This window comes from Rhinolophus sinicus, linkage group LG07, assembly GCF_036562045.2.
Source record: "Rhinolophus sinicus isolate RSC01 linkage group LG07, ASM3656204v1, whole genome shotgun sequence".
In the NCBI taxonomy this organism is placed as follows: Eukaryota; Metazoa; Chordata; class Mammalia; order Chiroptera; family Rhinolophidae; genus Rhinolophus; species Rhinolophus sinicus.
The window spans coordinates 81,417,096-81,440,778 of NC_133757.1; the positions used below are offsets into that span (position 1 = coordinate 81,417,096).

General features: G+C 49.3%; 1 protein-coding gene across 13 annotated transcripts in view; it reads right to left on the bottom strand.

Annotated features, from left to right (window-relative positions):
- Window positions 1–23,683, bottom strand: part of CACNA1A (calcium voltage-gated channel subunit alpha1 A) — a 286,036-nt gene that overhangs the window by 38,796 nt on the left and 223,557 nt on the right. For all 13 annotated transcript variants that reach the window (XR_012498085.1, XM_074338066.1, XM_074338067.1 and 10 more), the window contains 9 exons: window positions 23,026–23,489; window positions 21,069–21,207; window positions 19,391–19,520; window positions 15,475–15,534; window positions 14,563–14,669; window positions 6,096–6,195; window positions 4,287–4,447; window positions 2,657–2,794; window positions 767–968 (listed from right to left, as the gene is read on the bottom strand). Coding sequence is in view for 12 of the 13 variants with exons in the window: in XM_074338066.1 (XP_074194167.1) it covers window positions 767–968; window positions 2,657–2,794; window positions 4,287–4,447; window positions 6,096–6,195; window positions 14,563–14,669; window positions 15,475–15,534; window positions 19,391–19,520; window positions 21,069–21,207; window positions 23,026–23,489 (1,501 nt within the window). In the remaining variant the exon portion in view is untranslated. The remainder of the gene's footprint in view (window positions 1–766; window positions 969–2,656; window positions 2,795–4,286; window positions 4,448–6,095; window positions 6,196–14,562; window positions 14,670–15,474; window positions 15,535–19,390; window positions 19,521–21,068; window positions 21,208–23,025; window positions 23,490–23,683) is intronic.

The following is a 23,683-nucleotide window of genomic DNA, read 5'->3' on the forward strand; positions in this document are numbered from 1 at the left end:
GGGCCAAACCCGAATTTAAACCAAAGTTTGACTTTGAAGCCTAACCATTCTTTCCTACAGATCACGTTGCTTCTCCTTCTCTTTCTCTTGGAGGGAGGGAAAGAGGGAGGAATCATGCTTATGATGTCTCAGGGGCCAACAGAGTAGAGGAAGGATACATGCTAAGTTCTCCCCCTAGCTTGGATGAAGCTAGAAGGAGAAACGACCATTCTATATGCTCTGGTGCACTGGATTTTCATTCATAAATATTCACTACCCCTCCTTGGGGGATATTCTACTTCCCCACCCCACTGACATCACACATGGATGTGTGACTTGCTCTGGTTAGTGATATGTGAGCAGTTGTGACCTGTGTCACTTCTGGGCATGAGCCTCAAGAGTTGAACCATGCTTTGACATATGTACTCTCTTTTTTAACTTTAGTGTCTCAGAGGGAATCAGGATAATGATGACGTAGGGCAGAACCACTTAGACATGCCAGGAGAGCAAGAAATCATCCTCTTTGTGGCTATTTAGCATTGAGATCCTGGGGGCTGTTTGTTACTGCAGCATAACCTAGAACCTAGTCTAAACTGACTGATACATACACCTTCTGTCTGATGTATTTTCCTCTGGAAACCAGCCCTGTAGACTGGATTCTGCTTGGACAATGCTGCTGTTCCCTCCCCACATATCCCCAGAAGCTGGTTTCTTTGAGTGTGTGTGTGGGGGAAGTTGGGCTGGAGGGTGTCTGTTTTTAAATAGGGATGCAACCAGGAAGTGGCACCTCATTTTTCTCCAGGCTGTATTCCTCCATCATCTTGTCCCCCTGCTCCTGGAAGGTGATGATGATCAAGGCCACAAAAATATTGACGAAGAAGAAGGGGAACACGACAAAGTAGACGACATAGAAGATGGACATCTCCATGCGGTACCCAGGGCTGGGACCCTGATTCTCGAAGGTGGCATCCACTGAGTGCTTTAGGACCCTGTGAGGACAGGGGTGGGAAGAGGGGGCAAGTGGGACAGGGGAACAGGAATAGAGGGAAATAGTAAGAGGAAATGGACAAGAAATGAAAGTAATCACTGTTTTCTGACTTCAGGTACCGTGGTTACTTTATGAAATCTTAAGGCTTCCCACCTCCTTGTCTGTGGGGAATGTTGACAACAATGTCGGTTACTGTCACCGCCTGTATCGAGAACCTGTTATGTGCTAGAAATGATGTTCAATGTTTTATTTATTTTCTCAGCAACTCTCTCAGGGAGGTTCTTACTGGCTCCATTTTGCACACAAGGAAACTGAGGTTCAGCAATCTAAAGTGACTTGCTGAAGATCACCCACTCAGATGTGGCTGAGTTGGGATTTGAAACCATGTTTGTGTTGATGGATGGGCGGGAGTAGGGGGTCATGGAAGCAGGTGTATGTGTGTGTGTGTGTGTGTGTGTGTGTGTGTGTGTGGTGGGGGTTATTTAAGCACCGCTGGTGGTGGGAGCTGAGGAAGTGCAATGGGGCTGCACATGAGAGTGTGTATGTGCATAGCTGCTCTGTATAATTGCATAGGTTGTGCACTGCTCAAGGGCTCTGTGTCTAAGGGGTGCCATTCATACTGTAGAAATGATAGATTTATGTATTCGTGGTGACAAGTTTTTGGCAGGTGGCCAGAAAGTGACTTACTTGAGCAAAATCATTAAGTATATTGTAATGATTTTCTGACAGATGGAAGTGAAGTCTGCTGAGGAAGGGTTATCTTTTTTAACTTCTTTTTTTTTAAGTTATAGTTGACATCCAGTAATATTTTATATTAGTTTCAGGTATACGAGGAAAGGGCCGCTGCGAGACAAATTCACTCAAAGGTGCCTTCTGGGTTAGCATGTGTGGGTACTGAGTGTATGCGTGGGAGAGTAGAAAAGTGCAGGTTGGTGTGTTTGCTGAGAGGAGGAGGGGCTGAGGATGCTGAGGGTACATGCTAGGATCTACTCAGCCTTCAACTTGGCATTTCCAAGACCTCTGGCAGAAGAACCTGGACTAGGGAAAGGAGAGTGAGGCACTTGCCATGGGCAAAAATTAAGGGGGCGCCAACATCCTCCATAACTAAGATAAATAGTATTTTCCTGCAATATTTTAATAAATCAAAATGAGTGCCCCCAAAGCCTATGATGAACAAAATATTAAAATTTTAAATAAAGACAGGGTCCGACCCTGCACTTGCATAGTTTGGCCTCGCCTGTCTCACCCCCGCCCTGGCCCTCTCTGGGAGAGAAATGGTCCCATGGTCAAATGGACTTGGACAATGCCATTCCACACACTTGTCTTGGAGATTTGCGTTCTCCAGCACAGAAAGAGTTAAGAGGATGTGACTGTCTGTATACACAGAGCCTTTCTGTATACTAGGAACAGTGTCCCTTCTGGGCGGTTCTGGGGGACGCAGCCCTGTACACTCAGGGCTCAGCAAACCGAGTGACGGCTGGATTTCTGCCCCTACAAACCCGACACTCATGGAGGTTGCTGCTCTGGTGACAGCCCCTCGGGCATCTAGCAGGGTCCCCACCTTGGGCAGCCAGGAGCAAACTGTCCCTTTCCAGACCTTTCTCAGCACTGGACTCTCAGACCCTTTCCTCTCCAGTTCCCTGGGGCCCCTGAGCTCCTCCTATGGGGCCCTCTGGTTAGGCCACTTACTGTGGCCAGCCTTCTCCCGTGGACACGGTGAAGAGGGTCAGCAGAGCCCACAGCACGTTGTCGTAATGGAATTCATACTTCTTCCACTCTCGGTCTCGTGCCTTCACCTCATTCTTCTCATAGAGGAGGTACTTGCCACTGCCACAGAAAATGGGGACCATTAGTAAGAGGAGGAAGGGGGCTCTGGACACTTGTCTTTGGCCACTGGAGACAGGAGGAGGAAGAGGGGCCCATCAGCCCATGCTGCCTCTCCCTCAGCCCGGGAAGCAGTGACACCCCCTATTTCTCCCTGGAGGATGTGTGCATCCACTTGGAGACAAACCCACAGATAATACCATGACCCTGCCACCAGAGGAAGAGCCGATCCAGTCTAGCACTCTCTTCCAACTTGAAAATTTCTAGACTTGAGGGGGCAGTTTCAGACTCGGAGAGTTAAGAACAGGGATAGAGACAGGCACATTTCTGGGTACATCAGGCCACTGGGGACAGTGGCTGCTCCTTTTCAGGACAAGAAAGAAGGCTAAGCTCCAGACTCCTAGCCAAATGCTTGGGATCTTTCCAATTCTAGGGAATAGCCACCAAAATAACAACGGTGGCTGTTTTCCATAACATTTACCAATAACATTTACTGAGCGCTTGGTTAAGTTAAAGGCTCAGCACTTTCCTGAGCTGAGTTCCGAGTTTTCCATTGTGAAGATGACCCCAAGATGGGGGGATTTCAGGTCCACAATCCCTTATCCACAATTCCAAAATCCAGAAAGTTCTGAAAACCAAACACTTTTTTCCTAACTCAGGGATGGGCAAATCATGACCCGTAGACCAAATCTGGACTGGTTTTTGTATGGCCCACAAACTGAGAATGTTTTCTTTTCTTTAAAAAAAATTTTTTTTAAATGGTTGTTGAAAACAAATCATTCATAAAAAGTAAAAATTATACAAAATTCAAATTTCAGTTTCCAGAAATAAAGTTTTATCAGGATACAGCCATGCTCATTTGTTTACCTATTGTCTCTGGCTGCTTTTGAACTATGATGGCAGCACTGAGTAGTCAAAACAGGTACCATATGACCCATACAGCCAATAATATTTACTATCTGGCCCTTGGCAAGGTTTGCCCATCTCTGATCTAATTTGTCTGGTAACAAAACTTGACCCAATTGGTTGTGAGGCTTTTGATACTTGTTTTTTATCCCATTTGGTGCAAATGTAATAGTTATATGTTTCCTGGCAGAAATGTTGTGTTTGATGCCACAGCTGCCTTGGACCCAGCTGAAGGTGTTATGTCCTATATAAAACATGCACGATACTCCGTTTCTAAAATCTCAAACTATTCTGATTTTGAAACGCATCTGCCTATAAAGGTTTCAAATCAGGGAACGTGGAGGTGTACTAATATCCCCCACTTGACAAAGCTGGTGACTGAAAAGTTAAGCAACTAGTTCATGGCTCATCCCAACGTGGTGGGCAGCGACTGAAGTGACAAAACTGTTTTCCCTTCTACCTCAGACCCAAGCTGGTTGCATCTGTGTCACTCCCCATGCTCACCACTGTGGTGTCGGAGCCCCAGAGCCTGGTGCTTCGGCCCCGCCCCGCCCACCTGCCCCAGCGGGGACGCGGAGGGGAGACCCACCGACAGTCTTTTTCAAACTCCTTGGACTCGTCGGTGCAGTGGAAGAACTTCCCCTTGAAGAGCTGCACGGCCACCACGGCGAAGATGAACATGAAGAGCATGTACACGATGAGGATGTTGAAAACGTTCTTGAGCGAGTTCACCACACAGTCAAACACGGCCTGGCGGGGGCGGAGAGAGGGAGTGAGGGGCCGGAGCCGCTGGCCCTCGCCTCTAGCGGCCCCGAGTACCGAAGTGGTGTCACTATCACACAATTCTGAGACATACGTGCTGGGGCGGGACCTGATCCTGAGCTCCTATGCACCTACAACGTCCAATCTCACCCCTGGGAAGTGGAACCACTTCTTTGAGCCTGTCCAAGTTCAGTACAAGGGGAAAGGTCCTACACAGAGGTCATTTCCTGTTAATTTTGTGTCCCTGCCTCACACCACGCTGTTTCCCATCATCTGTAGTTCTGGTCTCCTTCCTTTTGTCCACTGAGCAGTAGGGGGTGCTCTAGATTTGAAAGATGACTTCGTGTGCCGAGCTTCTGCCCTGCGTAGGAAGGAATCCTTCTGTCCACCAACAGAGAAGGGGGTCCTGGTCTGGAATGTCCCCTACCCGTTCTGCTTCTAGTGGATCCTAACCATAAGTGGGCATCAAGGATCATCAAACTGGCCGGAATTATGGGCTAGCTTTTCCAGCCTTCCCCAGGAGGACAGAGTACACAGCTTTCATGGGGCTTTTGAAGGGGGCTGTGACCCAGAAAATGGTGAAGAACTGTTGAACCTAATACTGCTGGAATTCCACGTATTTCAATGCAAACAAGCTTTCACATTCAAAGGACAGCCACATTTCGACTCTTTACACATTCGTCAACATATTGGTATTCATATCAATATTTCCAAAATCATGGAGGGGAGGGCACACCCCTGGTGATATCTTTCGTCTTATAGAAGCCTAACACTAAGCACCACTGAATCTCACGGTAACAAAGTTATTCCTGCTCCAATTTTCTTTAGATCCTTTTAAATGAAGGCCAGAGTCTTCCTTAGTTGATACTATGTTAACACCGAACATTGATACTTTTCCTTTTAACCAAGAAAGAGCAGCATCCACGCTCAAAGCCTTTGTCAGGCAACTGTATTTGGCTAGATTTCAATCATCCTCTTTTTTTTTTTTTTTTAAGAGCAGATATTTAGTTTCATTTTCTGTTAACAGTGGGTGCTGGTTTTCCAACTTGAGAAACTGGATATAGCATTTCCTTTTAAAATATAGCCATTTAAGTAAAAAAATAATAATAACGTGACTTGATTTAAAGAAACATTAAGAGATAATGCAGGTGGCCCTCAGGTGGAGTGTAAATTGAAAAGATGTACTTGAATGACTAGGTTTCATTTTGTTTCTTTCTTTCTTTTTTGGGGAGTGGGGGATGATAAGCTTTTGAGAAATGCTAGTGCATATCTTTGAACAGGAAATATTGGAGCCTAGAACAGGTAGATGAAAAGTTAAAGGTTATATGGGAAGAAACCTAGTGTCCCGCTTTCCAGATTAGGGTTATGTCCAGTTTCATCCACATGATGACTTAATGTGAATTAGGAAAAGGGATTCCAATCTTGGAGGAGACATTTCATCTAACAGAAAATTGTCATCTATAGATTTTGTTAGATCCACTTTACTGCCATCTGCTGGAAAGTTGTAAAAATATATCCATACGCAATAGCTGCAATGTTATCAGCACCCCTTTCAACGTAGTATCCTTGAGCAGTGTGCAACCTGCTCAACTGTACATGGCAACCCCAACTGGCCCCCCACATGCCCCAATCTCACCTTGAGCTTTGGCAACCGCTTGATGGTTTTAAGAGGTCGTAGCACCCGGAGGACTCGGAGGGATTTGATCGTGTTGATGTCCTTTCCTTTGCTATTGCCACTGTTGAGGGATGTTAGGGTGGGGACAGGGGAAGAGAGGGAGCAGAGGTCAGGCTGGGTGGTGGGTGGCCTATGGCTCCACATGACCCCATTCTCCCAGGCCTAGGTATCTGGGGTGAGCCTGGCCCAGTCCTGCCCTTGCTGGGGAACAGTGGTCCAGCTCCCCGCTATATTTGGGCTTGGGAGCCAGTGAGCAGATGGCTTTTGTGGCTTTGGTGTCAGGGCTTGTTGAGGTCCCTCCACCATCTCACTGGGCCTGAACAGCTGCCTGTGGTGGCCCTCAGACCCAGGCCAGGGGAGCTTGGCTGCCCTCTGTGCTCTTTCCTTGGAGGTGTTCTTGGTGGGCTCTTAGAAAACAAGATTTTTTTCACTCTTCCAGCAGGATTCAAGAAATGCTTAAGGCAGCCCTTAAACCAAGACCCCACCCCCGTATTCCCTGAGCCCCCAGGAGTGGAAAGAACCAGAACATTAGGTGCTGATGTAGAACCACTGCCTTCTCCTTCCAGAGGCTCTTTGCTCATCGTTGTCAGACAGCTGCATAGAGGCTCAGTCCAGAGTCCACAGGGTGTGAGTTTTAGCAGTGCAGACCCTGGGGAGGCCATGACACCCTTAGCCAACCATGATTCAGGTCCTCTAAGAGGAGGGCATTGGGTGTGGCCACCAAAGGCTTGTGAATGGTACTCACCACCCAGCCTGTTGCCCAAGGCAGAAACCCGAGTCATGTTCACTTGCTTGGGCCGCCCCCCACCACCATCCCCAGCAGGTTGTTCTCCTAAACACCCCCACCATCTGTCCCTGGCCGCCATCTTAGGTTCCCCATTTCCCATCTCCCAACTTTCCTGCCACCCGTCTCTCCTTCCATCTTTTCTGCACTCAGTGGTCAAAGTCAACCACTGGGGGACCACGTCCCTCTCCTGCTCAGAATCCTCTGACACACTGGAATTCCTAGACGTACAAACTTCTTACACCTCATTCAAGGCTCTTTGAAATCTAGCTCAACTTACCTTAACCTTTGCATTCCCATCTATTGTTACACACCCCAAAGCCCAGCCATACTCTTGCCTCCGCATTTGCACATACTGTTTGTGCCGCTAGTAACACCCTCCCTGCACTTCTCCATTCAGAGGACTATGCGGCCCTGAAAGTCAAGTTAAATGCTCCCTCATCCAACAGCCTCCCCTGCCTGCCTCTGAGTTCTGCTGGACCCTAATGCTATTTCAGAATCATCTTTCTTTCTGTCTTTGCTTCTGACCTTAGACAGAAAACTCCTCAAAGGCTTAAACTGTGGTTTATTCCTTTGTGTGTTCATTCCCCCTTTAATCTTGGTTCTTGTCCCAGCACCCAGCATATACCTGGCATGTGGTCATGTGAATGGATCCAGATTAGAGTTCTTTGGGGGTGTGTGGGGGGGTGTCTCCTAGCAATCATCTTTATATTATAATTACCTCCTGGATCATGGATAGAGCTTTCCCAGACTCCTCCCACCACAGTCTGTCTGGATGTCCAGGTGCAAAAACATCATTCTTCACACCATTTGCTCTTTTAGGGTTCCCTTCTCTCATTTTTTCAGGGAATAAAGAGGAGAACTGGACGTCAGCCTGCCAGGCACAGCTATGCTTCGGACTCAGTAGCCTGAACGTGTGTTTTCCCTTTTAAACCAAAGTCATCATTATTATCTCAAGGCTGTGCCCCCGAAGTGTGAGACACACCTCAAGAGAGTCACGGAGATAATCTGAGGCAGAAGAGGGACACAATTAAATAACTGGATCATGTAGGGAGACAATTATTTCTTCTGCAAGTATCTTTCAGGCCTTCCGCTTTGGTCAGAAAGAAAGTCTCCGGTTTGTGCTACTAGGGTCCCTAACACGAATTCCTCTTTTAACAGAGAACCCAGCTTGAATGCAACAACTAGCAGTGCAACTGTTTCATGCCCCTTTGCAGTTGTGGTTCTGTCTGAGGTGAACAATACTGGTTGTAAGCGGATGATACAATTTCTTAGCAAAATTAAAATGAAGTTTAGACTATGTGCTGGAGGGGAAAATGTCAAGCAAATAGACATCCAGGTTGCATGTCAGACTGGTTAAAATCTGGATGTGCGGAACAGCTGACATTTGGGAACACGCTTCCCGGGGAAATCCACTCATCGGAAAATGAGTCCATGGCCGATGTGGGGTCTCTTCCAGGAGGCACTCTGTCCCCGGGAGACGCTGAGAAGCACCTGTTTACTGAGGCACTAAGGAGAGTGCTAGTGGCAGTTTGGCCCCTGAGCAGGCAGGAGTAACTTCATCAATGTGCTCTCAGAAAACAAGCAGATTCTGGAACCACTTTGCCAAGAGTGTAGACACTGCTGGGAGGGGGGTGGTTACTTTCTCCTCTCAGAGCCCAAGTTTCAGCTGCTTGGACTGTTCACCCTTCTCCCATCTGGGAGGCGGACACTTTCATTCCTCTGGTAACTAGGCACCATCCAGGTCAACCGCCATATTCAAATCAGACCCTGGGGAGGCCCCCCGCCCACTTTCTGTTCTCCACCAAGAAGTGGGCTGGCAGTGGTCATGGTGGGAGGCAGTGGCCAAGACCCTTCAGGGTTCCTCCTCCCTTGGGAGCAGGCTGAGGGGGGCTCTGGTCACTGCAAGCGACAGGACAGCAGCAAGGACACAAGGTCACGGAAACAGGCCCAGAACCAACGCGGCTGCACCAGGGCACGGAGAACGAGAGACAGACGAGCGAGCGAGAGAGAGAGAGAGAGAGAGAGAGAGAGAGAGACTTTACCGTGTGCTGCTCCTGGTGAGGTGGCGTCGGAGGGAGAGACAGATCGTAAGCGGCCTCAGAAGAAAGAACACAGAACACGCACATACACACACGCACACTTGAGTACCCCCGGCCTTGCCCAGGCACCAGGAGGGGCACCCTCAAGCTTGTGGCTCTGGCTTACGTCCATCCTTCCATCTGGAAGCCCCCCGCTCAGTCCCCTGCCCTTGGTAGGCCCCTGGCACTGCCTGACAGCACCAAGAAAGCCAAATTTCCAAGTAGCAGGACAGCCAGAAGGTTATCAATGACCAAAGGCGAAATTGCGACTGAAAGTCACTGCCAAGAGCTGGAGAAACCCCTTTTCTCCAGGGGTTCTGGTGCTGGAAGGTTTTAGGAATGCTTTGACTGCTGTGAGCTTTGGAGCTGGGGACCTGGGTTTGAATCCCAGCTCTGCCCCTAATTCTCATCCTCTTCTGTAAAAAAGGCCTTTGGGACTCGGATGTTCAGTGAACAGTAGCAATAGCCTTGGCTTTCTGCCCTAAGTTATGAAGGAGGGGTCAGCAAAGAGTTCCCACCTGGGATAAAATTAAGGGGCAACTCTCAAGAGTCTTCTGAGAAAATGTGGGCCTGGAGAAATCTCTCGGCATCATGACAACTCTCCAATCATGAATGGAGATCAAGGTGAGAAAAAATTTGACTGCCGGGAGAATGGTGGGAGCACCACCGCCACGTAGGCCCCCGACAGAATTTTCCACCCATCACTCTTTTTGAAGTTAGTGCTATTTTCAAAAATACAGAATGGTTTAAATGTCTACAATTGCTCCCATTGGGTTTTCCCTCCCTACTACCTTTTTTGCTTTAGTTTAGTTGCTCTCAAAGCTCTAAGTATCTAGGAATCACAACATACACAGAATTGTGTAGATTTCCCTTTATAGACTATTAAGAGATTGTTCAACAATTTTTGCCTAACCTGCTGACTTTAGGTGTAATATGTGACTCTTCTGAATGTCTGTGTGTCTATCTATGGGAAGATGACACCATTACGCCCATTTTCCAGATGAGGAAGCTGAGGCCCAGAGAGGGACAGTGACGTGCCCCAAGTCATGTAGGCGGGAAGCGGCAGACTGAGATTTAAACCCAGGTATGTGAATCTTGCACTCTAATCTTCTTTTCGTTACATGCAAGAAAAAGAATGCCTTCAGGGGGCAGGGGCTGTTTTGAGGATGGGGATAAAAGAAGTGATAGCCTGAGGGCTCCTTCTTTGGCTTCCTGGCAATTCAGCTCCTGAGCACGCAGGAGCGGCTTGATCAAGGCGCTTGGCCACCTGTGCTGGCCTGCCTTGAGGGAGCAGTCGCAGTGCTGGATGGACTCTTGGCAGTGAGGGCAGGGTCACGATCCGCTAGCTGCTGAGACATGTCAGTTGGCTGCCCCGATGCATGGGCGCAGAGCGTGATATCACGTGTGATGGCTCATGAGATGGCGTGTTAACGGTGGTCATGTGGACATGGCACTCGGTCAGTGGATGGAGCAGGACACACACACACACACAGACATTTGGGCGAGATGCAGGAGGGGTGGAAGCTGTCGGGAGAGCTTTGGCACATCCCTGGGAGCACCACAGGGGTCGTTTGCTCACATCTGAGACAGGGCCGCCATCACACCCCTGTAGCAGAATCCTTGCCTCCGGCCCCAAAGGCTGGAACAGCAAGATTCCTTTCAACAAGTAAGGGAAGAGCCTCATGCCCTCTTCCCCTGGATTTCCAGGCCTTGCTGGGGCTTCCAGGAACCCAGGCTGGCTGGGCTGCCAAGTCTCATTGTGCCAACTCCTGAAAACCTTCAGGATCGGGCCTGGGAGATGGGCAGCAACCCTGAATCTGACAGCAGAACTTGACTCAGTGATCTTGCTAGACTCGTTTCCCTCTGGGCCTCAGTTTGGGCATCTACAAAATGGGAACACTAGGAACTTCCCACATGGGGTTGTTGTGAAGGTCACATAGATGGAGGCTGTTAGTATCACTATTACCAAGTCGAGTTTCTTGATTTTATGGGGGAACTGAGGCACAGAGAAGCTAAGGGACTCACACATCTATAGAGAAACCAGGCAGAATCGCAGGAACCTTTTTCTAAAACAATAAGGTTAATCTAACATTTGTGGTTCTCAGCCCTGTCTATGAGAAGCTGGGCACACGGAACAGATTAAACAAGTTAAAAGATCAAAAAGGAAAGAAAGGAAGGCCCTTGGGGCAGGTACTCAGGCTGACATCCTTAGAGCATACTCTTCTCCTGCCAAAGTGACATCCACGTGGTAACAAGGAAAGACAGTAAGTGAAGTCCTAGCAGGGTGAGAGATCTTCTCGGGCAGAGGAGGCCACAAACCTGCAGCCAGGGGGAGGATTCTGAAGCTTTTATGGGGTAAACAGTTGCAGGTTGAGGGGTCCTTCTCTAGCTTTCTGGCAGCTTGGCCCCATGGGCATGCAGGAGTGGCTTGATCAAGGTGCTCAGCCAGTTGTGCCAGGCCTGCAGCCCTGACCTGGAGGAGTAGTGGCAGCACCAGATGGATTCTTGGCAGTGAGGTGGGAAGGGTGTGTCAGGGGTGGGGTCTCTGGGTCTACCTCTCCCATCCCTATGCCCAACGTATAAAGGTGCTTCCATGATTGTCAGCTTTTCCAAAACCCCATGAGAAACCCTGGCACTCGTCAGGAATCCACTGGCAAAATCTCATATGTCACAGTTCCTGTGAGATCTACGAGCACACTGAGGCTCACAGGATGGCCTTAAATCTTTGTCTGGATCCTTTCCTTGTATGGGAATGAAAAAAAAACCAGAAATAGGGATTTTCAAGGTCACGGGCTGGCTGGCTTTATGCCTGGAGCAACTTCATGAAACCAGTTTAGAAGGTTGACTCTACAAGTATGTTGCCAAATTTCCGTGAGGGGTAGGCTGCTTTTGAACGCCTTTGTATAACTTTAAAAAGGAAACTCAAAATTAAAAAAAATTAAAAACCTGCTTCCTGTGGCAGATTCTTTTGCAACTCAAAGAATCATTCTGCTGATTGATTTTTGGTGGAAAAATTATTTTGTTTTTGCAGATTAGGTTTGCTTCAAGTCGAGCCTAATGATGGGTCCAGGGAGCCCAGAAACAGCATATTGCAAACCACAGCCCATCGTGGCAAAAACCGTATGGTTGAAAGACTTGTTCTCAGGTCTTTAGAAGGCCATCCCTGCCCCAAATTGTGAGGTCAAATTGGGGGATGGAGGTGGGATGAGGCAGCAGTGGGGGCCCCACCCCAGAGCTGAAGCATGTCAGCTTCAACAGAGTTCTGGGAGGAAGTACCAAGGGTGAGCTGATCAGACCACTTCTACGGTGCCTCACCCAGTGGTGGCCACAGAGAGTAGAACCCACCACCCAGGGCACAGCTGGCAATGCAGGGTTGTGTGTGGACAAATGGATGTGACTGACAGGGTCCCCCCCCACCTATGACCAACTTGGGAGCTGCTGCGCAGATGTCATCCTGGAGGGGTTGAGGAAGTATGGGAGGGGTGCCTGTTTGAGCTGGTCCCCCCTTGTCATGGAGACCACCCCTGGTCAGAACAAGGAGGGGTCGGGGTCTCCTGATGCCAGAGCGTGTGGCAAAGTGTCTGCCTTCTGCAGGTCACACTCATGTTAGGCAGATGGTCAGGCTCACATCACCAAAAGATATGGGCCAGCATGGGGGAGAAGGGAGGGAGGGAGGCAGGATGGGCGGGAGGGAGGGAGGTTGGGAGGGAGGGTGGGAGGGAGGGAGGGAGAGAAGAAAGAGCAGGAGAGGAAGCCAGAGAAGAAATGACAGAAAAAAAGGGGAAAGAGAGAGGAGGAGGAAGAGAGAGAAAAAGAAGCAAGGGAGGAAAGGGGATGTGAGATTCACTCCAGGCTGAGGGCAGTAAAATGCTTTGGCTCTTCAGAATTTAAATGTTCTCAGGGCTTTGCAAGGTGCCTACGTGACACCTTGTAGGAGCCGCTCAAATAGCTGATGGCAGGAGGGAGGAGGGTATTTCATTACATGCCCACATATACTGGGCATTATCTTTAAATATCTTTTTTTGGAAGAAACTGGTGTTAACTTGATGGCAAACAACTTGTATCTGGTTTGTATTTTACATTTCTCCAAATTCCAATGAGGTTGGATATCGCCCCCCCTGCCATTTTTATTAGTTGCCAGCATTCTGTGATGTTTCTGTTTAAATCCTTTGCCCATTTATCTATTGAGGGTCAGTGTTTCTTATTGATTTGTAATTGCTTTTTATATATGAAGGCCATTGAGTCCTTATTTGTGGCAATCCCCCCATTTGCTGTGCATTTTACTTTATTTTATTATCATCATTGTACCTACAGAACATCTTAATGATAATGTAGCCAAACTTTTAGATTTTAAAAAAATAATCTTTTCCATTGCTCTAATACTCAAATAAGTACTCAACTACTTAAAAAAGAGGGAGGGAGAGAAACAGGGAGGGCAAGAGGGAGAGAGGAAGAAAGAGAAAGAAAAGGAAAGAGTAGAGAAAGAAACAGAGCAGATAAGAAAGAGGAGGAGAAAGGAGCAGATAAAGAAAAAAGGGGGTGGGGAATCTGGCCGGAGTCAGAAATATAACCAACCCCCTGACTCTCATGCATATCTCTATCAGCTCAGTCCTCCAGACTGGAGCTTTCTTGCTCTTGGAATACAACTTGATCTGATTGAGTTCCCAGGGAAGAACCTGAGACTTTAGTCCTTAGATTGGAAATGAGCCATTGCTCTGACCCTCACGACAAAACCGATCCCTCATTGTTTGTTCAGGGGACCATTCAAGCACCGCCTGCAGATCTGCTAAGAAGGGAGCCAGGAGGCAAGCGCACAGAGTAAGCCCCTATTTCTCACTATAGGGGTGAGGTAATCAGAATCCCTGAGACACTCCTTTCTGGGAATGAGCCAGTGTGATGGGTACAGACAGGATCCTCAAGGAGATTTGTTTCTAGATTAAGGGCTGACTAGGTCTTTTCAGCTTGATCCAAATGCCTACAACGTGAGCAAGGCCCTGTTAAGTTTGCTACCAGGGCCCTAAGAGCTAATGGCTGCTCAGCCCTTGGGTGCCATTTCCGAGTGGCCTGATGATACATGGCCTTTCAGCTAGGCCATGTGTCCTAGGATTACAGGAGAAGCGAAAGACACACAAGGGGAGTCACCAATTCTACAACTACGGGGTCTTTAGGCACAGGATGCGGGTCTGAATTCTCATGCACATTCATTTCCTGATTGTCTTTTTAGGGACTCCCCAAAGAGACAGTGGCTTGGGCGGAGTTTATAGAGCAGAAGGAAGATGAGATGTCCTGGCGGGACTAGTCTACAGAAAGCAGTGGAGCGAGGGGTTGTGACGTGGCTGTGTGGGGAGGCAGAAGGGGGGGGTCCTTTCTCCTTCTTCCTCCATGGTGGCTGTCATGCAAAAGCCAATCGAAGCTCTTCCTGGTGGCATGCGATGCCCCCACTGCCCCAGAGCTCACGCTCCCCACCTTTACACCCTGAGAACACATCCCCTAATCCAGTGGGAAGCCCCAGGCTGGGGAAGGGGACTGAAGAGGCAAGTGAAGGCCTCGAGAAGAGACTTACGTGAAGGCAAAGGCCACCAGGGCCCCACTGACCACTATGAAGTCGAGAATGTTCCAGAGGTCTCGGAAGTAGGCACCCTGGTGCAGGACGAGCCCCAGGTCAATCATCTATGGGGCAGAAGAGATGGTGCTCAGATCCCTCATGCCTTGGGGAGCAGGCCCCACCCTTCTAGCCTCCAGGGGACAGGAGGCGGCATGGTCACTAATGGGACCCCCTCATCCTGCAGGGATGGGACAGTGGCCAGAGGACCCAAGGGGAGGAGTGAGGAGCCCCCATACAATGAGAGGTGGCCCCTCTCTACTTCATGACTTGCTGGTTCTTAGGCCCAAACCTTGGGGTTCCCCTTGACTCCTCTTCGCCCTATATCTCACATTGGATCCACTAGCAATCCTTCTTGGTTCTGCCTTCCAAACATTCCAAGAATCTGCCCACTTCTTGTCATCTTCTTGGCCACCACCCTGGTGTCACCCCCACCATCACCTGCCTGGACCAACACAATCACCTCCCTCCTTTGCTCTGAACCCTCCATGGCTCCCATCCACCCTGCCCTCTCCCCCCCATGTCAGTCCTCCCCGCAGAGACCAGAGGGCACCTGTCAGCACGAGTCCAGTCATAACCCTCCTCTGCTTAGAATCCTCCATGGCTCCTACCTCACCTGGAGTAAAAGCCAAGGTCCTCCCTGTGGCCGCCAAACCCCTGCATGACCTGCCCCCCACCCTCACTGTCACTTCCTCGCTCTCATCTCCCTGCCCTGGTTTTCCCCACTCTCCTTGCTCATTTCTTCCAATCACACTGGCTCTCTCACTGCTCTTCAAACCAAACACACCAAGCGTTTCTAATCCCTGGGGCAAGCCTCCTGCACCAGGGTGCCATTCTTGAGGGTGCAGAATCCCATGGAGCCCTGGCATTCACCTTGATCACCATCTCAAAGGTAAAGACGCCTGTGAAAACGTAGTCAAAATATCGCAGCACCTGCAGGGGATAAAAGCAAGGGGGCAGTGGGTCACTGGCTTGCTCCAGGAGAGCCCCTGTGAACCTAGCGATGGCCCACTGGGGGGTGCAGCTACTACCGGCAAAAACCCCAAGGAGGGAACACCGCTGCCATGTATGGATGGGCAGGGCGTGTACTGCACAAGGGCCCCTCCCACCCTTAGTATAGATTTGTATGTTGTGAATGAAACTGTCCAGCAGATGGCAGCAAAGTCCTAACAAAATCACTATTAGGCCGGTTTGCTTACCAACGGGATGGGAGCCTTTTTTATTGGCCAAGGCTGGGTGGTTTCTGCCTGGACGAACAATGTCCTGCAGCTGGCTCCTCTCCAGGACACACCATAACACGTCTGTGATGTGACACTGGTGTGAAGATGTGATTGTGCTGGCACACTGCTCAGTACGTGGTAATAGCAGGGGGCAACTCCAGATTTGCGTTCAAGTAAGGCCTGACAATTACGGAGCACTGCCACCAGAGGGCGACTATGAGCACCCGAGTCAGGTCAGGGCCCTTTTCCGCTCAGAACCCACTGCGGCTCCCACCTCACTTCAGGTAGAAACCAAAGTTGATTGTCTCCTCCTTTGTGGCTTGGTTCAAATATCACTTCCTCAGTGAAGCCTTCCCTGACCACTTGTTTAAAATGCCACTTCCTGGCTCTCACGATCTTCCTTACCTAGTCTCCTCCCTGTCCCCCCTCCTCCTTCCTGACAAACCTCTTGTTATAGTTATTCACAATCTCAAATGTCACCCAAATGTCAGCCCCTAGAGGACAGGGATGTTTGCCTGTCCCTGTGACATCTCCAGTTAATAACACAGGGCCAGACATACAGTAGGTGCTCAAGAAGGGCTTGCTGAATGAATAGCTGGAGCTGTACTGGGTCCGGCAGGAGTTGGCCTCTGTGATTTCTTGTGGTCACAAATCACATTCCCGTTATGTGTGGTATCTGAAAGGCCATCAGGGACCAGTGTGGCCAGAGACTGACTTCCTGGAGAGGGGTGGCAGAAGCACGGGGCTGGAAGGATCTGGACAGGCAGAGGAGATGGTGGAGAGACAGCATTTCATGTGTATTGAGCAGAGGGCACAGTGTGGCCAAAGGCCTGGTGTTCTGTCTGTAAGGTCTAGGAAGGGAGGGACCATCTCATACCCTGTCAGTCCTTGATGTTTAGCTCTGTGCCCGGCACATAGTAGTTGCTCATTAAATAACTACTAACTAAAGCAATGAATGGAAGGGAGGAAAGAAGAAGAAAAGGAGTGGGGGGAGGGCAGGCCAGGTGGTCAGGTGAATCAAATTCTGGAGAGCTGAAGTTGAGCAAGAGGAAATAAAAAGTCCAATAAATTAGATTAAACCAAATCTAATATTTAGATCCTTTTGACCTGTATACATGGCAATTTTATGTGGCTCAGTCTAATCCAAAAAGGTTCTCGGTCTCGTTTATCCCAGGGAAATGCAAATCAAAGTCCCTGTGACATTCCACTCCACACCCACCAGGTCAGCCAAATGCAAGAGCCACCAGCACCAAGTGTTGACAGGACTGTGGATCAGGGGGAGCCCCAGACACTGCCAGTGCGGCTGTCACTGCATCATCCAGTAAACATCTGGCCTCATCCAGTGAGTCCAACCTATGCAAATTCTATGATACGAAAACTCCATTTCTGGTTTTACACCCTGGAAAAAGTCATGCCCATGTGCCTCTGAACCATGTCAGGGGTGGGAGTGTGTGACGGTGTTTTAAAGTGGAGACACTCCAAATGCCTGTCAACAGGGAGATGGATAAACGAATCATGCCACACGGTGGAATATTAAACAGCCATGAAAAAGCCTGGCAGCCGCTACCCACAACTATATACGCTCATCTCATAGTGGACACAATGCCAGGTGTCAGAAATGAGGCACAGAATGAGTCCATCTCTTTACTGTTAGAAACGGGCAAATATCAATTCTAGTGTTGAAGGATGCATGTGCAGGTGGGGGTATCAGAGAAGCTAAGACACGCTCCTTACAGAAGCAGGGTTGCGGGTACCTCGAGGGTAGGGTTTTTCAAGCTCAGCACTGTTGACGTCGGGACATTTGCTACATGGGGGCTGTCCTGGGCACAGGAGGGCAATGAGCAGTGATCCAGGCCATCAACCTTCTAGCTGCCAGGAGCACCCCCTACCCACCTCAAGTCATGACAATCAAACGTGTCTCCAGATGTTGTCCCTGATTTTGAACCTCCCTCCAGAGGGAAGAAGAGTGGGGATCGAGGAAGCCCCAGTGGTTAGGGGCAGTTCTGTTCTACTTCCTGCCCCGGGTGGTAGTTACATGGGTGTATATACTTTAAAATCCTTGATAAATGGACCATATGTGTCCTAGGCACTTTTCTGAGGCCTGTTCTCGTTCAGCTAGTAGGAAGAACTCAGGGGAGGGTACCTGGGCATCAGCTGGCAGTACAGGGACACCGTGTTCTTGATGAGGGGAGGAGGGCTTTGAGGTGAGAAGTTTCAACTGCGAGATGGAGCAGAGAGCTGATGCTTTGCAGAACGCCCCATGGGGGCTGGTTGGAGCTCTCCCTAGATTCCTACAGCCTTGGGAGCTACAGGGCACCCCCTGAGCTCTCCAAGCTTATCCCCTCCTTGCTGTACACAGGGCCTTCTCTGGTCTCCTAGAGTAGGCAGGGGCTTTGCTGAGCCCTCTTGAAATGTGCCCTCCCAGGGCCTGGGCCGCTGAGGTCCCTGGGGGAACTGGGCAGCAGGAGATAACTGAGTGTAGCCAGCGCCCGGCCCTGGAGCTAGTTTCCTCCAGCAGCCCTGTTCTAATTATTTCCTGCTATTTTCCTCCCCTGCACCATGCCCCTGTAGTCAGGTCCCCAGGGGGCCTGCCAGGCCTGCTAAGGAAGGGCAAGTGCAAGGTAAGCTGCCGACAGGCAGCCTTGATTTATGGGGCACTCCAGCCTTGCCAGACTCCTAACCTACTTAGCGAGGGTGGCAAGGCTTCATCCCCAGTGGAAAATGTACTTTTGGTGCTGGGCAGGAGAGAGGGACAGGAGCTAGAAAAGGAGGTACCTCTGCCAGTCCGGCCTCTGCCATGCTCCCACCTGGCAGCGCCTCAGTTTCTCCTCTTGGCCACTGGCAGGCACTCATTCCTACTTGACAGGCTTCAAGGGGGGGGGGCCAGGCACACAGCAGGTGCTTAATAAACAGAGATGGTTGATGGAAGCAGCAGGAACTCTAGGGGAGGCCAAATTGGAATTCTGCTGCATGACCCTGGACCAGTCACTTAACCTTCCTGAGCCTCAGTTTCCCCATGTGTCCAATGGGGATACCTGGGAGGGCTTGCATCCCAAATGCCCCAGGATGGTACCTGGAACACAGCAAATGCTCAATTAACAGGGGCCATTTGCAGACCCTGGACCTGCAAAGGGAGAGCCTTTTAGCTCTCCAAAAAGCTAAAAGTTTAACCTGTGTTTCTAAGTCAAAACAATCCTTTCTTTCAAAGCTTCATGTCAAAATGGAAGAGTCTGTTTGGTGAGACGTGGTTGCCTAGGGGATCGCCTATGGAGCATCCCCCTGCCTGAGTATCTCCCACATTCCACACAGAGAATCCCATCAGCCTCACTCCCCAACCAGGGACTCCAGCAATGCTCAGCCCCAGCCACTTTGGGCCACTGCTTCCCTGCCAGGCACACAGAGCCACCACTTCCTTAGGAACACCCTGCTCTCCAGAACATCCCTGAAGAGTCGGAGCTTCCCCTCCTGACCAGCATCCCTTTCACCCTAGTTATGAGCTTTTGGATGGAGGGGAAAGTGGCCTGAGACAGAGGAGCTGGGCTGGGAAGGGGACACTGGGTAGGACTCACGTTGTTCCGTGGTGCGTTGGGCTGCACGGGGTCCTCGGCTGCCAGGGCAATGCTGCTCATGGCAATGACCATGAGGATGCACATCTCAAAGTAGCGCAGGTTCAGGATGTAATGGCACAGGCGGCGAAGGCTGTTGGCAATAGGCAGGTGTGCAGAGGTCCACTCAGACCATGGGCTCACAAGCCCTTTCCTTCTACCATCTCCTTATAGCACCTACCACTACCTTAGATCTCTCACTCCCCAAGTCCCACACCCAACAAACTATCAAGCTCCTACATCTGGGGGTTCTCTCAGGGTTCTGGGATCCCAAGAAAGGAGAGGGGCTCTCAGTTACGGAAGATATTCACATGCCCTGTTTATAAGTTCTTATCACTCCCAAATAACTTCTTGGAACATTTGATTCCCAGCTGGATTGAAGAAATACTGTCCTTGATTCTATAGGCGATGAAAAGCTTTTTCATGCACAAAATGTCCTATGGTCAGAGAAAACTGGGAAACTCTGGGTTAAGTAAATTTATTTTTTTTAAAAATTAGTTGAGTGACGTTACGCAAGTTACTTAACCCCTCTGTGCCTCTGTGCTCTCATCTGTGAAATGGCCATAATAAAAGGGCCTAACTCACAAGAATGTGTGGATCAAAGAGTTAATATGCCTGGTACATGGTAGAGGCTCCAAAAAGTTAGTTACTTAAATGATGAATTGTAGGCCTTATCAGAGCCTTTGATATGCTAATGAACAATACTTATGTACATAACCTTTTAAGTGGAGCTAATAATAATGATAAATATGTCATAAGGGTATCTGAATGGCAGCAGGAATGAGAGGTTAAGAACAGGGATGCTGGATCAGTCTGTCTCTGGGCTCCCCCACTTGCTTGCTGTATGACTTTGGGCAGGTGACTTCACATCTTTGGGCCTCAGTTTCTTCATTTGTCAAATGGGGATAAGCATAGTACCAATCGCATAAGATTACTATGAGAATAAAAATAAATTGTAAAGCATTCAGAACCACGCTTGACACAGAATAAGGGCCACGTAAGCATCTCTCCAATAAAACAGACAAAGTCAACTAAATAAAAAAGTCCCCGAGAGGCAGCTTATGAAAAGCAGTTACCCCCCAGCTTATTTGATATGATTCTTCTTTGTCAAGAAGCATTTCGAGGGAGCAGAATTTCAAGGAATACCCTTTGGAAAAGTGTCAAATAACACTGAACCACCATGACATACATGTGATAAATTTTTCTCTTAAATAATCTATCCACCTCGAGGATGCCCAAGACAGAGGGCCGTGGAAATGAGAGGCTATCTGCCCAGAATCCAGACCCTTGTGGAGCAGAGGTTAGGAGCAAAGCTTAGGGACCAGGGCTGCCATGCCTGTATGGTTGTACAGGTTGTGCACTTCACAAGGCAGCCATTTCTCAGGGGTGCCTCTCACATCATAGACAGTGTGGATTAGGATATTTATGACAATGATTTTCTAGCTGATGGCAGGATGGGGTGTTTCCCAACAAAATCAGTACTTTGCAACAAATTTTTACCTCATATGACTTAAGAAAAGGGCTTCAATTTTAAATTTGCTCAAAGGTCCCCTACGGACTAAGGTTGGTCCTGGAGGCCACTCCTCCCCATTACCCGCTCTCTGGCCTGACTTTCACTGCCCCAGCTATGGGTCATACTCACGGGTTGGTCGTGGAGAGGATAAACATGGAACTGTAGGGGGGCATGGGCTTGGGGCCGTCTTCCCCAGGGTCGTCTTCCTCCTCCTCCTTCTTCTCTTCTTCCTTTTTTGGCAGTGGGTCTGGGTTGGCGTTTTTGTTCACTGTTGGGACAAGAACCAACACAGGGCTCCTGCCACAATTTCCCACAAGCCTCTGGGCTCCTGTCTACGTCCCGGAGCAGGCAGTAAGCAGCTGACTCTGATAAAGTGTGTACTCCCGTGTTTCCCCGAAAATAAGACCTAGCCAGACCATCAGCTCTAATGCGTCTTTTGGAGCAAACATTAAAATAATACCCGATCTTATTTTACTATAAGACCGGGTGTCATATAATGTGATGTGACGTGATGTGACGTGACATGACGTAATAATATAATATAATATAATATAATATAATATAATATAATATAATACCGGGTCTTACATTAATTTTTGCTCCAAAAGATGCATTAGAGCTGATTGTCTGGCTAGGTTGTATTTTTAGGGAAACAGGGTATGTGCCAGGTACCATATTATGCAGTTTAATCCTCACATGATCTGTGAGGTTGGTACTTTATGATCCCCATTTTACATATGAAAAAAACTGAAGCACAGAGAGGTGAAGTAACTTGCCTAAGGTCACACAGCTGGGATGTGGCAGAGCTGGGATTTGAATCCAAGCAGCCTGGCCCCAGAGTGCCTGCTCTCAACCACTCTACAGCCTTGAGTTTGGTGGGACCCTCACAGGATATTAACACAGACTTTCTCCCATCTCATGATGATCTTCATACTGTCACTTGGAGGCAGGCAGGGTGAGTCCCAATAACCCCACTTTATAGATGGGGATACTGAGCTCACCTACCATCAAACTCAGGGTTTCCCCCATTAACACCCCTCTCCTGACCAGGGCGAGGAGCCATCACCCTCCCGAATACTGATTCTGCAGCCTCGGCTGGCTAGGAGTCCAAGGGTAGGCTGAGACTCTGAGCCTCAGTTTTTCCATCTGTAAAATGGGCACAATGACAAGATCCATCTCGTCGGACTGTGGTGAGCATTTATGGAACAACCTCATGGAAATCTCTTGCATAGAACTGACACTAGAGGAACTGGGCTACTGTTATCATCTTAGGAAATAACAAGTTCACTGGGTCATTTCCAAATTCCTAGTTTTTCTCTGATCCTAATCTTAAATGGGGGGGGGGGTGGAGTTGAGGGGGTGAGAACAGCCAGTGCTTCAAGTGCTTAGACCTTCGCTGCCCAATATGGAAACATGACTAGTCCTTATGGTGATGTGCTGTAAGTGCCAAACACACAGATGTCAGGCAGAGTGCGAGAAAGGGAATGTCAAATAGGTTTTAAGATATTGTTAAAAATTAGCATTAATAATTTTTAAGATATTGATTATATGTTGAAATGGTAACATTTTGAATATAAATAACATTTTGGGTTAAATATAATTTATTATTAAAGTTATTTCACCTATTTCTTTTTTATTTTCCCTCCCTCTCCCTTCCTCATCTCTCTCTTTTCTGCCTTTTAATTTAGCTACTAGAAAGTTGAAAATTACATATGTGGTCTGCGTCATGTTTCTTTTTGGACAGCGCTAGTTGAAAAAAAATAATCTGACTCCCCCAAATTCCATCAGAAGAATCTACTGCTCTTCAAATATGGTGGCTTGCTGGCTCCCCTGTGGGAATTTGGGATGTAGGCAGTATCACTCACTCTCTTGGGCATATACGGGCCAGCCACTGTATGCACATTATCTCATTCAATGCTTCCAGCAGTCCTATGGGGCAGGAACTATCTCAATACCCATTTTCCAGAGGAAGAAACTGAGGCCAGAGAGGTGGGGTCCCTGTCCAGGGTCACTCAGCCAAGCCTCCAGGGATTGAGCCCAGGGATGCTGGGTCCCCACCCACTCACATGCAAGGGTGAGGTCTCACCTTGGACAACGGTGTGGTTGAGGGGGGGCGGGCAGGCTGGGGGGATGTCCACTGTGGTGTGGTCGGGTTTCCTGGCAGTCTTAGCTGAGTTGGTCTGGGTGCTGCTGGGGTTGGTGACGATAAGGCTGTTCTCGGGAGTCTTGGGGGGGCCGGGGTTGGACGGGTTCCCCGGGTTGTTGGGAATCCGGCGGCCAGCGGTGTTCTGGGGATTGGTGGCCGTGGTGGGTGGGGCCGGCATGGGGCCGGGATTGGTGCTGTTCCCCATCTTGGCGGGGCTCTGGGGCAGGCCGGCATGGCCGAGGCTGTCATGGGGACTCGCTGACTCTGCAGTGGCCAGTTTGTTGTTCTTCATGTTGTCGATGTCCTCGGCCAGTGGCGGGTCTTGGCGGCCCAGGTCTTGCTGGATCGGCCGAGTGGTCGACAGGTTGGGGCCCGACACCGGGACCCCGGAGCCCTGGTTGTCCCTGTGGAAGGTAAACCAATATTAAAGAACCTGTGACTGAGAATAACAGAGAACATTTCTGAAGCCTGCCTAAGATGCCGTCATTCAGGGGTACAGCTTGGACATCGAGTGGCCGTGTCCCAAAGCGCTCCAGCGCTGGGCACTGAGCGGGCCCTGGTGGATTCTTGGTCCCCATGTGCGTGTAACTGCCCACCC